The sequence below is a fragment of the Aethina tumida genome, chromosome 5 (assembly GCF_024364675.1).
Source record: "Aethina tumida isolate Nest 87 chromosome 5, icAetTumi1.1, whole genome shotgun sequence".
NCBI lineage: Eukaryota > Metazoa > Arthropoda > Insecta > Coleoptera > Nitidulidae > Aethina > Aethina tumida.
In genome coordinates this window covers 13458044-13472116 of record NC_065439.1, presented here as the reverse complement: position 1 = coordinate 13472116, position 14073 = coordinate 13458044, and the positions used below count along the sequence as shown (strand labels likewise).

At 43.9% G+C, this 14073-nt stretch overlaps 1 protein-coding gene across 1 annotated transcript in view; it reads left to right on the top strand.

The window, feature by feature from the left end:
- The window catches only part of LOC109602801 (uncharacterized), a 166585-nt gene that overhangs the window by 126493 nt on the left and 26019 nt on the right, over positions 1–14073 (top strand). The window contains exons 44-64 of the mRNA XM_049967938.1: positions 26–664; positions 779–2377; positions 2648–3607; positions 3711–4022; positions 4085–4396; positions 5213–5542; positions 5639–5956; positions 6013–6654; positions 6712–7017; positions 7072–7719; positions 7773–8090; positions 8145–8786; positions 8840–9145; positions 9202–9849; positions 9902–10219; positions 10271–11539; positions 11600–11923; positions 11977–12294; positions 12351–12989; positions 13041–13346; positions 13405–14052. Of these exons, the coding sequence (XP_049823895.1) occupies positions 26–664; positions 779–2377; positions 2648–3607; positions 3711–4022; positions 4085–4396; positions 5213–5542; positions 5639–5956; positions 6013–6654; positions 6712–7017; positions 7072–7719; positions 7773–8090; positions 8145–8786; positions 8840–9145; positions 9202–9849; positions 9902–10219; positions 10271–11539; positions 11600–11923; positions 11977–12294; positions 12351–12989; positions 13041–13346; positions 13405–14052 (11802 nt within the window). The remainder of the gene's footprint in view (positions 1–25; positions 665–778; positions 2378–2647; positions 3608–3710; positions 4023–4084; positions 4397–5212; positions 5543–5638; positions 5957–6012; positions 6655–6711; positions 7018–7071; positions 7720–7772; positions 8091–8144; positions 8787–8839; positions 9146–9201; positions 9850–9901; positions 10220–10270; positions 11540–11599; positions 11924–11976; positions 12295–12350; positions 12990–13040; positions 13347–13404; positions 14053–14073) is intronic.

Sequence of the window (14073 nt, the reverse complement as noted above, 5' to 3'; positions counted from 1 at the left end):
CATATTCAATTATATTCATTTGCAGCTACTGAGAGAACACCAACTTCGCCATGCTTCCCAAGTCCATGCGGTCCAAATGCAGAATGTCGCGAAAGAAACAACGCTGGAGCTTGCATCTGTCCACCAGGTTACCTGGGTGATCCTTATGACAGCAACAGAGGATGTCATCGTGAATGCGAAATCAACAGTGACTGTGCCTCCGATCTGGCCTGCACAGCCTACAAATGTATTGATCCTTGTCCAGGCACTTGTGGACAATTGGCCGAGTGTCGTGTGAACAACCACGTACCTACTTGTACTTGCCCAGCAGGTTACACCGGAGATCCATTCTTCCAGTGTAAAGAAATTCCGCCACCACCACCCAGGCATGACGATCCTTGCAATCCATCACCTTGTGGACCCAACAGTCAGTGCAGAAATGTTAATGGACAAGGAGTGTGCTCGTGTAGACCAACCTACATTGGTTCCCCGCCAAATTGCAGACCTGAATGTGTTGTCAGTTCAGAATGTTCCCTGGATAGAGCTTGTATCAATCAGAAGTGTGCTGATCCTTGCCCCAACACCTGTGGGTTGGGAGCTCAGTGTACCACCAAGAACCACAATCCTATTTGCGCGTGTCCACCTGGCTTCACTGGTGATCCATTCACCAGATGTTCACCACAACGTAAGTATTTAACTATTAATTGTTTTATTCACTTTGTCTCCTTAGAAGATCTCAGTGCAATGTTTAAGTATATTTAATGAACACATCTTATGGGTTTCTTATCTCCCTTTATAGCTGTCGTTGAGGAGCCACCACCAACTGAAAGACCACCACCGTCTTGTTTCCCATCCCCCTGTGGTCCAAACTCTCAATGCCAAATTATCGGAAGCGTGCCATCTTGCTCTTGCCTTCCTAATTTCATTGGAGCTCCACCAAACTGTAGGCCTGAGTGTGTACTAAGTTCTGAATGTGCCAGCCACCTTGCCTGTATAAACCAAAAATGCAAAGACCCTTGTGTTGGTTCTTGCGGTGCCAATGCCAATTGTCATGTCTTGAACCACTTGCCAATTTGTACATGTATCGAGAATCACATTGGAGACCCATTCACTCAATGTTCACCAAAACCACCAGTCACTGAAGAACCCAAAACAGACCCATGCAATCCGTCACCATGTGGGCCCAATGCACAATGCAACAACGGAATCTGCACATGTTTACCAGAATACTTAGGCAATCCTTACGAATCGTGCAGACCAGAATGTGTCCTCAGTGCAGAATGCAGCAGAGATAAAGCCTGTCTCAGAAACAAATGCAAAGATCCTTGCCCTGGAACATGCGGACAAAACGCTCGTTGTGATGTTATCAATCACATTCCAACTTGCTCTTGTCCTGACGGATTCACCGGAGATCCATTCACACTATGCAGAGTGGCCGAACCCAAAACACCAGAAATTCGTGATCCATGCAACCCATCTCCTTGTGGCCCCAACAGTCAGTGCAAAAACATCAACGACCACGCAGTATGCTCTTGTTTGCAAGGGTACCAAGGCTCACCACCATCATGCAAACCCGAATGCCTCGTCAGTGCTGAATGTTCTCAAAACAGAGCTTGCGTCAATCAGAAGTGTATCGATCCTTGCTTAGGATCTTGTGGATTGGGGGCGAGATGCGAGGTTAGAAACCACAGCCCAATTTGTAGTTGTCCCGAAGGACAAACGGGAGATCCATTCCAAAGATGTACTCCAATCCCGCCAGAACCTGTTACACCCAGACCTATCGAAAATCCATGCTTGCCTTCGCCTTGTGGACCTAACTCTCTCTGCAGACAAGTAGGAGACACTCCCTCTTGCACTTGTGTCCAAGGTTACATTGGTAGCCCACCAAATTGCAGACCAGAATGCGTCATCAACCCAGATTGTCCAAGCGAAAGAGCATGCATCAACAACAAATGTGTTGACCCATGTCCTGGAAGCTGCGGTGAAAACGCCGAATGTAGAGTTATTACACACACCGTATCTTGTACTTGCGCCCCTGGTTTCACCGGAAATCCATTTGTACAATGTCTTGTACAGAAACAGGAAGTTTTGAACCCATGTGAACCGTCACCATGTGGCGCCAACGCCGAGTGCAAACAAAGAAATGGAGCTGGAGCTTGCTCTTGCATCCAAGACTACACAGGAAATCCATACGAAGGATGCAGACCAGAATGCGTACTTAGCTCTGACTGTCCAACTAACAAAGCATGTATCAGAAACAAATGTGCTGACCCTTGCCCAGGAACTTGTGGTGCCAACGCAGAATGCTCTGTAATTAATCACGTACCCAGTTGTAATTGTATTCAAGGATACACAGGAGATCCGTTTGCGACATGTTCACCCACACCCCCAATACAACGTATGTATTTTGGTCACTCATATCCTCCCTGTAAATATGCTTAATATGCTTCCAACCTCTTTGTTGATTTAAGTTTTTTGCTTGTGTTAAGTTATAAAAACAATTTCTTTAAATAACTATTGGGTGAAATTTATTATAAACGTCTTTGATCTAATTGGTAACCAATCGTTATTTAAAGAAATTTCCCATTAAATTTAATACTCCTCTCGCTTGAATTAACCTTGAATAATCTTATATGCTGATCTCAATATAATTGATGAACCCTTTTAGTGCCCACTGAGCCCACCGTGATCGATCCATGCAGTCCATCCCCTTGTGGTTTGAATAGTCAATGTAGAGATGTCAATGGCCAGGCGGTTTGTTCTTGCTTACCCGAATATCAAGGATCCCCACCAAATTGCAGACCTGAATGTGTTGTCAGCTCTGAATGTCCATCAAACAGAGCTTGTCACAAATTCAAGTGCGCCAATCCTTGCGTTGGAACTTGTGGTATTGGAGCCAGATGCGAAGTGATTAATCACAATCCAATTTGCAGTTGTCCTGAAGGACTGACAGGTGATCCATTCACCAGATGTAACGAATTACCACCACCACCCAAACCAGCTCCAAGACCCAATACTGATCCATGTATACCGTCGCCATGTGGGCCTAATGCACAATGCAGAGCTGTTGGTGATCAACCTTCTTGCTCTTGTAACCCTAATTACATCGGACAACCACCAAATTGTAGACCTGAGTGTGTAGTAAACACTGATTGTCCTTCTACGCAAGCTTGCATTAGAGAAAAGTGCAGAGATCCTTGCCCAGGATCTTGTGGATTCAACGCAGAATGTAGAGTGCAAAATCATATTCCTATTTGTACTTGCATTGCTGGTTTCACCGGCGATGCTTTTACTGAATGCAAGACTATCCCACCTAAAGTGGCTGACGTACCGACAGACCCATGCAACCCATCTCCATGCGGCCAAAATGCCCAATGCAATAATGGACAATGCACTTGCCTACCTTTATACAGAGGTGACCCATATGCAGGTTGTAGACCCGAATGTACCATGAATACCGATTGCTCCCCCAACAAGGCCTGCAGCAACTTAAGATGTATCGATCCCTGTCCCGGAACTTGTGGTCAAGGCGCAATTTGCGATGTAGTCAATCATATCCCGACATGCAGTTGTCCCCAAGGTTACGAAGGAGATCCTTTCACCAATTGCCGACTCGTACCCAAAATAGGTAAAACACTGACCATCTCACGATTAGCCTAACCCATTTGTATAAAACGCTTTTATTTACCAATTTTGTTGGATTCAAGTACTAATTAGACACATTTTTATAGAACAACCACCTGTAAATCCATGTCAACCATCGCCATGTGGACCGAACAGCCAGTGTAGAATCAATAACGGAGTGGCTGTATGCTCCTGCCAGACAGGATACATTGGAAGCCCACCAAGTTGCAGACCTGAATGCGTTGTCAGTGCCGAATGTCCTTTGACACAAGCCTGTCTGAACAACAAGTGCCGCGATCCTTGCCCAGGAACCTGCGGCATCAACGCTCAGTGCCAAGTACTGAACCACAATCCGATTTGCAGCTGCACCCAAGGAAACACAGGAGATCCGTTCACCAGATGCTACCCACTCCCCAAGGGTAAGCTAACACACCTGACAATTTTAATCCACATAATACTTAACGTACTTCTCAATTTCCAGAAGAACCGGTTCCGGTAGATCCGTGCCGTCCGAGTCCGTGCGGTCCGAATTCCGTGTGCCAGGTCCGCGGCGAAAGTCCTGCGTGTTCGTGTCTCGAGAATTACGTTGGCGCACCGCCAAATTGCCGTCCCGAGTGCACGATTAATCCGGAGTGTCCGCAGAATCTCGCCTGTATCAATCAGAAGTGTCGCGATCCGTGTCCGGGCAGTTGCGGTTCGAACGCGCAGTGTAACGTCGTCAATCACAGTCCGGTGTGTACGTGCATACCGGGCTACACCGGTGATCCGTTCCGAGGATGTCTGCCAGTACCAGGTAGGATTTTTTTATGTTTATTAGATGTTGCAATACCAATTTTCATACGGAAACTATACACGGGTCAAATCACTTAAATTAATGAGCATAGAGATATCTTAAGTAAATGAATATAGCTTCAAGATAGCTATTGATAGATCAGTCAATGCAAATTTAATGAAGAAGAATATCAAAAAATTTTTGTAGATTATATTTCACTTTTTGGTTTTTTAATTGTGGTATTGCAATTTTGGTTTTTTGCATGTTTGTGTTTAAAAGTAAAACAATCAGTAATTTATTAATTTATTTTTACTTTTTTCTTGTTAATTCAGATATATTTTTTTAAATTACTGTTGTTTCACTATGCATGCCGCTGTAAATACTAACGCTTCTTTGCTTCATTGGGGATAACAAGGTAAGGAATATCCCCCAACGATAACGAGCTTCAGATCAACGCCCTTCACGCTAATGCAAAAGCCCCCACACATAGCCCCGCCTCTAAAACCACCCCTGCCCCCCAAAACCCTGCCATTTATAAAAACTACTAAAGCTTTCCCCTAAAAATAAACCAACGGTATCGGAACATTGAATACGGAACACAAAACGCACATGAAAAACTATATAACCCCCTCCAAAATGCGCTTAAATAAAACAGGAAACTCAAATGTGAACCTCCTTAATGCCAAAGCTTATTCCCCACATGCAAAAATACAGCTAATAAAAACGCAAAGTTACATGGTGGTAAATAATCCAATAATCGGTGCGCTTATACGGTTCTAATCCGGCTAATACAAATGAAACAAAGCAAGTTAAAATAATGTGACGGTGGTATTTTAGCCCGACTACCCGAACCTGAAATTGTAAACCCTTGCGTCCCCTCCCCTTGCGGAGCAAACGCTATTTGTAAGGAAAGAAACGGAGCTGGTGCCTGCATATGTTTGCCAGAATATATTGGCAACCCTTATGAAGGATGTAGGCCCGAGTGTATGTTTAACTCAGACTGTCCCTCCAACAAAGCCTGTATAAGAAACAAATGTATGGACCCATGTCCAGGCACTTGCGGACAAAATGCTAATTGCCAAGTGATCAATCACTCCCCATCTTGCACATGTGCCCCTGGTTACACCGGAGACCCCTTCAGATACTGCTCTTTGCCTCCACCAGAACGTAAGCAATTGTTTTTTAATGTTAGAGGGATTTGTGTGAATTCACACTAATCCTTGATGTGTTACATTATACCTAATTTATGTCCCTAATATTTAGCGGTTCGAGATGTTGCCCCAACAAACCCGTGTCAACCTTCCCCATGTGGCCCCAACAGTCAATGTAGAGAAGTTAATGGGCAAGCCGTTTGCTCATGCCTACCAACTTATATAGGAAGCCCACCCAGCTGCAGACCAGAATGTGTCGTAAGCTCGGAATGCCCAACAAACAAAGCCTGTATCAATCAGAAATGCGAGAACCCTTGCGTCGGAACTTGCGGCTTGAACGCCAAATGTCAAGTTATAAACCACAGTCCCATTTGTAGCTGCAACCCTGGACATACTGGTGATCCTTTCACCAGATGTTACCCAATACCACGTAAGATTGTAGCCCTCAACACATGTTGGTGTAAGTTAACCCCATGTTTATTTTAGCACCTCCGCCAGTCCCCGAACCCACTGTCGTACAAAACCCTTGCGTGCCCTCACCTTGCGGACCCAACAGCCAATGTCGGGACACTAACGGCAGCCCATCTTGCTCTTGTTTACCTAACTATGTTGGCACCCCACCAAATTGTAGGCCTGAGTGCATCATCAATCCAGAATGTCCAAGCAATCTGGCTTGTATCCGCGAAAAATGTAAAGATCCTTGCCCAGGTTCATGCGGAGCTAACGCTCTTTGCACAGTTATCAACCACAATTCTATTTGCACATGTCCCGATGGTTACATTGGTGATCCGTTCACCAACTGTTACCCTAAACCACCCGAAATTGAACCTGTAAAGGCCGAGGATCCATGCAATCCAAGTCCGTGCGGTCCAAACGCTCAATGCAACAACGGAATTTGCACGTGCCTGCCTGAATATCAAGGCGATCCTTACAGAGGATGCAGACCAGAATGTATTTTAAGCAATGACTGTCCTAGAGATAAAGCATGTATTAGAATGAAATGCGTGGACCCTTGCCCCGGTACTTGCGCTCCAACTGCGGTTTGTCAAGTGATCAATCATATTCCTATGTGTAGTTGTCCTGCTGGATTTACAGGAAACGCTTTTGTTGCCTGTAGAATTGTAGAAAGTAAGTCACAGTTACATAAAAAAAGAATACCTTTGATTTTAACACAAACTATTTCAGCACCCCCCAAAATTAATCCTTGCAGTCCATCCCCATGTGGACCAAACAGTCAATGTAGGGAAATTAACGGACAAGCTGTGTGCTCTTGTGTACCTGGTTATATTGGTAGTCCACCCACTTGTAGACCAGAATGTGTAACTAGTTCTGAATGTCCACTTACTGAAGCCTGTGTCAATCAAAAATGTGTCAATCCTTGTTTAGGAACTTGCGGAATTAACGCCAAATGTCAAGTTATAAATCATAATCCTATTTGCAGTTGCCCAGACAATTATATCGGCGATCCCTTCACCAGATGTTTACCCAAACGTAAGACCCTTCCAGCAATAATCTCTGACAATCTTTACCCCTTTACTCTTTTAGCAATTGAAGAACCCGTGGTTGTACCTACAAATCCTTGCCAACCATCACCATGCGGACCTAATTCTCAATGTAGGGCTGTCGGTGATTCACCATCTTGCTCATGTTTGCCACAGTTTATTGGAACACCTCCAAACTGTAGACCTGAATGTATAAGTAATAGCGAATGTCCAACGCACTTAGCTTGCATCAATCAAAAATGTAAAGATCCTTGTCCGGGAACATGTGGGCAAAACGCTGAATGCCGCGTGGTCAGTCACACACCAAACTGTGTCTGCATTGTTGGATACGAAGGTGATCCATTCACCGGTTGCAGAGTTATTCAGCCTGTAGTTGAAGACCTTAGAAATCCTTGTGTACCAAGTCCTTGTGGGGCTAATGCGGTTTGTAAAGAACGTAATGGCGCTGGATCTTGCGTCTGCCTTCCAGAATATATCGGTAATCCTTACGAAGGATGTAGACCAGAATGTGTATTGAACTCCGATTGTCCATCGAACAAGGCTTGTATTAGAAATAAATGCGTTGATCCTTGTCCAGGAACATGCGGACAAAACGCACAATGCCAAGTCATTAATCACTTGCCTTCATGCACTTGCCTACCCGGTTACACTGGAGATCCATTCAGATATTGCAACTTACCACCCCCAGAACGTAAGAAATCATTTAACTTTATTAAATGTGAATGCAATATACGATAATTTTAGCTGTGAGAGATGAAACCCCTCAAAACCCTTGCCAACCTTCACCTTGTGGACCAAACAGTCAATGTAGAGAAGTGAATGGACAAGCAGTTTGTTCTTGTTTGCCAAATTATGTGGGTAGTCCACCAGGTTGTCGCCCTGAATGTGTCGTCAGTTCTGAATGTCAACAAGACAAGGCTTGCGTTAATCAAAAATGTGTTGATCCCTGCCCCGGCACTTGTGGGCTAAACGCAAACTGTCAAGTGATCAAACATAGTCCAATTTGTAGTTGTAAGTCTGGTCATACTGGAGATCCATTCACTAGATGCTATCCTATTCCACGTAAGAATATTTTATTAAAATATCTCACTTTTTATTAAGAAATAAATATTTTAGCACCCCCGCCTGTAATAGAACCCGTAGTTGCTGTAAATCCGTGCATTCCATCCCCTTGTGGTCCTAATTCACAATGTCGTGAAATTGGAAACTCACCATCTTGTTCCTGCTTACCAAACTTTATTGGTTCGCCACCAAACTGCAGACCTGAATGCACAATCAATTCAGAATGTCCCAGTAACTTGGCGTGCATCAGAGAAAAATGTAGAGATCCATGTCCAGGTTCTTGTGGAGCTGGCGCCCAATGCAGCGTTGTTAATCATACTCCAATTTGTACTTGCCCTGAAGGTTACACAGGAGATCCATTTAGTTATTGCCAGCCTAAACCACCACCACCACCAGAACCTGTAGAAACGGACCCTTGCAACCCAAGTCCTTGTGGACCAAACGCTCAATGCAACAACGGAATTTGCACTTGTTTGCCGGAATATCAAGGAGATCCTTATAGAGGTTGCCGACCTGAATGTGTATTAAACAATGACTGTCCAAGAGATAAGGCATGTATTAGAAATAAATGTAAGGATCCTTGCCCTGGCACTTGCGGAACAAATGCTATTTGCTCTGTAATCAACCACATTCCAATGTGTTCTTGTATTGAGAATTATGTTGGAAATGCTTTTGTTATGTGCAATCCACCTCCAGGTAAAATAAGGTAAAAAAATCATTGTACTGTTGCTCATTTAAATGAATTTTAGTTGAAATACCTAAAAACCCTTGCAACCCTTCACCGTGTGGTCCTAATTCACAATGTAGAGAATTTAATGGTCAAGCCGTTTGCTCTTGTGTACCTGGATACATTGGTTCACCACCAACTTGTAGACCAGAATGTGTAACGAGTGCCGAATGTCCATTAAACAGAGCTTGTGTAAATCAAAAATGTATTGACCCATGTCCAGGAACCTGTGGATTAAATGCAAACTGCCAAGTGGTAAACCATAACCCGATTTGTACATGTCCACCAGGTCAAACCGGAGATCCATTCACTAGATGTCTGCCAATAAGTAAATTTGTGTCATTTAAACCCCCAAACAAAATACTCATTGCTGATTTCTTGTAGGAGAAGAACCAGTAGTTGTTCCAACAAACCCCTGTCAACCCTCACCTTGTGGTCCTAATGCCCAATGTAGAGAAGTTAATGGGTCACCATCTTGTTCTTGTTTACCAGAATTCATTGGATCCCCACCCAACTGTCGTCCAGAATGCGTCAGTAACAGTGAATGTGCCAATCATTTAGCTTGCATCAATCAAAAATGCAAAGATCCTTGCCCCGGAACATGCGGACAAAACGCCGAATGTCGTGTGGTCAGTCACTCACCTAACTGTGTATGTCTGCCTGGTTACTTCGGAGATCCATTCACTCTCTGTTCGATCCAAGAAACGCCTGTACCAGTAGAAAATTTGAATCCTTGTGTACCGTCACCTTGTGGCATGAATGCCGAATGCAAAGAAAGAAACGGCGCTGGATCTTGCGTATGTCTTCCGGAGTATATCGGTAATCCTTACGAAGGATGTAGGCCCGAATGTGTATTAAACTCAGATTGCCCATCAAACAAAGCCTGTATCAGAAATAAATGTGTTGACCCTTGCCCAGGAACTTGCGGACAAAACGCACAATGTCAAGTTATTAACCATCTTCCATCGTGTACTTGTTTACCTGGTTACACTGGTGATCCATTCAGATATTGCAACCTACCACCCCCAGAACGTAAGACAATTCAATTTATGTCAAATACATTTAAAACATAAAATAATTTTAGCTGTGAGAGATGAAACCCCACAAAACCCATGTCAGCCTTCACCTTGCGGTCCAAATAGCCAATGTAGGGAAGTTAATGGACAAGCAGTTTGCTCTTGTCTACCGAATTATGTGGGAAGTCCACCGGGTTGCCGCCCTGAATGTACTGTGAGCTCTGAGTGTCCACAAAACAAAGCTTGTATCAACCAAAAATGCGCTGACCCTTGCCCAGGAACTTGCGGATTGAATGCCAATTGTCAAGTTATCAAACATAGTCCGATTTGCAGTTGCACATCCGGTTACACTGGAGACCCATTCACCCGATGCTATCCAATACCACGTAGGTTATCAATTTCATTGATTAAACCAAATATTCATCCATCATTTTTAGCACCTCTTCCAGAACCGGTTCAGCCAATTGTTACGAACCCCTGTGTACCATCTCCGTGCGGTCCTAATTCACAATGCAGAGATATTAACGGCTCACCATCTTGCTCTTGTCTACCCAATTTTGTTGGAAGTCCACCAAATTGCAGACCAGAATGTGTAATCAACTCAGAGTGTCCAAGCAATTTAGCATGTATCAGAGAAAAATGTAGAGACCCATGTCCTGGATCTTGTGGAGCTGGAGCCCAATGCAGTGTTATTAATCATACGCCAATTTGTACTTGTCCTGATGGTTACACTGGAGATCCGTTCAGTTATTGCCAACCTAAACCACCACCATCACCTGAGCCAGTAGAAACTGACCCTTGCAACCCAAGTCCTTGTGGTCCAAACGCCCAGTGCAACAATGGAATCTGTACTTGCCTACCGGAATATCAAGGTGATCCTTACAGAGGCTGTAGACCTGAATGCGTATTAAACAACGATTGTCCAAGAGACAAAGCATGTATTAGAAATAAATGTAAGGACCCTTGCCCTGGAACCTGCGGTCAGAACGCTGAATGCAGCGTTATTAACCATATTCCCATGTGTACTTGCTTACAAGGATATATAGGCAATGCTTTCATCCAATGTAATTTAATACCAGTTGAAGTTCCCAAGAACCCGTGTAATCCGTCACCTTGTGGACCAAATTCACAATGCAGGGAAATTAATGGACAAGCAGTTTGCTCTTGCGTACCAGGCTTTATTGGCTCACCACCAGCTTGCAGACCTGAATGCGTCACAAGCCAGGAATGTTCTTTGAACCAAGCCTGCGTCAACCAGAAATGTATTGACCCTTGCCCAGGAACATGCGGAATAAACGCAAAATGTCAAGTAGTAAATCACAACCCCATCTGCACATGTCCTCCAAGATATACTGGTGATCCGTTCATCAGATGTACACAGATTGTGGAAGAACCAGTTGTAGTACCAACAAATCCATGCAATCCTTCACCTTGTGGACCAAATTCACAGTGCAAGGCTGTGGGAGATTCTCCTTCATGTTCTTGCCTGCCTGAGTTCATTGGTTCTCCACCAAATTGTAGACCGGAATGTGTCTCCAACAGTGAATGTGCAAACCATCTGGCTTGTATCAATCAAAAATGTAAAGACCCTTGTCCTGGAACGTGCGCCCCGAATGCCGATTGTCGCGTTGTCAGTCATACACCTAATTGCATTTGTCCTGCTGACCTTACCGGAGATCCTTTCACTCAGTGCATTCCCAAACCAGGTAAGAAGCTTGTTTAATTAAACAAGGTATGAAATTGACTCACGCAAAAACCGTTTTTAGTGGTTGTTCAAGAACATTTGTCACCATGTTCCCCATCACCTTGTGGAGCTAACGCTCAATGCAGAGAACAAAATGGTGCAGGATCTTGTGTCTGTTTGCCCGAATACATCGGTAATCCTTACGAAGGATGTAGACCTGAATGTACTTTGAATTCCGATTGTCCTTACAACAAGGCTTGTATCAGAAACAAATGTGTCGATCCTTGTCCTGGAACGTGTGGTCAAAATGCAGATTGTCAAGTAATCAATCATCTTCCTTCGTGTACTTGTAGACCTGGATACACTGGCGATCCATTCAGATATTGTAACTTACCACCTCCAGAACGTAAGCCTAATTTGATGAAAGTTTTGAATATTGTTTAAATATGGTAATTTTAGCTGTTCTTGAAGAAGTACTACAAAACCCTTGTCAGCCTTCCCCCTGCGGACCTAACAGTCAATGTCGCGAAGTTAACGGACAAGCCGTTTGCTCTTGCTTGCCCAATTATATCGGAAGCCCACCAGGTTGTAGGCCTGAATGTACCGTAAGCTCGGAATGTCCTCAGAACAAGGCTTGTGTCAATCAAAAATGCGTCGATCCTTGCCCAGGAACATGCGGCTTAAACGCCAAATGCCAAGTCATTAATCACAGTCCCATTTGTAGTTGTAACCCTGGACATACCGGAGACCCCTTCACTAGATGCTTCCCAATACCTCGTAAGATATTTCTTACTTTGTCACTATGATATGCGTTAACAACAATCCATTTTTAGCTCCACCTCCAGTTGTTGTAGAGGAACCAATTAGAGACCCATGCATTCCATCGCCATGCGGACCTAACAGTCAATGTAGAAACATAAATGGTTCACCGTCTTGCTCTTGCTTACCTAATTATATGGGCAGCCCACCAAATTGCAGACCAGAATGCACTATCAACTCAGAATGTCCTAGTAATTTAGCATGTATCAGAGAAAAATGTAGGGATCCATGCCCGGGTTCTTGTGGAGCTGGCGCTCAATGCAGTGTCATTAATCACACTCCTATTTGTACTTGCCCCGACGGATACACTGGAGATCCATTCACATATTGTCAACTCAAACCACAAGAAATTAAACCTGTTGAAACTGATCCATGCAATCCAAGTCCTTGTGGTCCAAACGCCCAATGCGACAATGGAATCTGTACTTGCCTGCCAGAATATCAAGGTGATCCTTACCGAGGATGCAGACCTGAATGTGTATTAAATAATGATTGTCCAAGAGATAAGGCTTGCATTAGGAACAAATGTGTAGATCCTTGCCCAGGAACTTGCGGACAGAATGCTGAATGTTCTGTGGTTAATCATATTCCTATGTGCTCGTGCTTACCTGGTTACACAGGAAATGCCTTTACCATTTGTAGGATAATTGAAAGTAAGTTAAATGAGGGAAAAAGTGGCATCGTATTTATAAAAACGTTTTTAGAACCAGTCCCCACAAACCCTTGCAACCCTTCACCATGCGGACCAAATTCACAATGCAGAGAAATCAATGGCCAGGCTGTATGTTCTTGCGTACCAGGTTTCATAGGTAGTCCACCGACTTGCAGACCTGAATGTGTAACAAGTGCAGAATGTCCTTTGAATGAGGCTTGTCAAAACCAAAAATGCATTAATCCTTGCCCTGGTACTTGTGGAATAGGAGCTAATTGCCAAGTGGTCAACCACAATCCTATTTGTACTTGCCCACCTAGATATACTGGTGATCCCTTCGTTCGTTGCATACCAATGCGTAAGATAACTTCCTCGTTAATTAATAATTACACTATCTAATTCATACAAATTTGTAGCTGAAGAACAGCCAATAGAAGCAGTAGACCCGTGCAATCCATCCCCCTGCGGCCCCAACGCACAATGCAAACCAATAGGTGATTCTCCCTCATGCTCTTGTCTTCCAGAATTTGTAGGTTCCCCACCAAATTGCAAACCGGAATGTATCAGCAACAGCGAATGTCCCAATCACCTTGCTTGTATCAACCAAAAATGCAAAGATCCATGTCCTGGAACTTGCGGTTTAAATGCTGAGTGCAGAGTAGTCAGTCACACACCAAACTGTCTTTGCATCAACGGTTACGTTGGAAATCCATTTAGTGCTTGTCAATTGCCTGAACCAATTAAACAAGAAGTACTATCACCATGTTCACCATCACCTTGTGGTTCTAACGCGGTTTGCAAAGAACAAAATGGTGCTGGCTCTTGTACTTGTCTTCCAGAATATATTGGTAATCCTTATGAAGGATGTAGACCAGAGTGTACCATTAACACAGACTGTCCAAGTAACAAAGCTTGCATCAACCAGAAATGTAAAGATCCTTGCCCCGGAACTTGTGGACCCAACGCTAATTGTCAAGTGATTAATCATGTACCATCTTGCACATGTATACCAGGTTACACAGGAGATCCATTCAGATATTGCAATCCTATACCAGTACAACAACGTAAGTTATCAAATCTTCCAA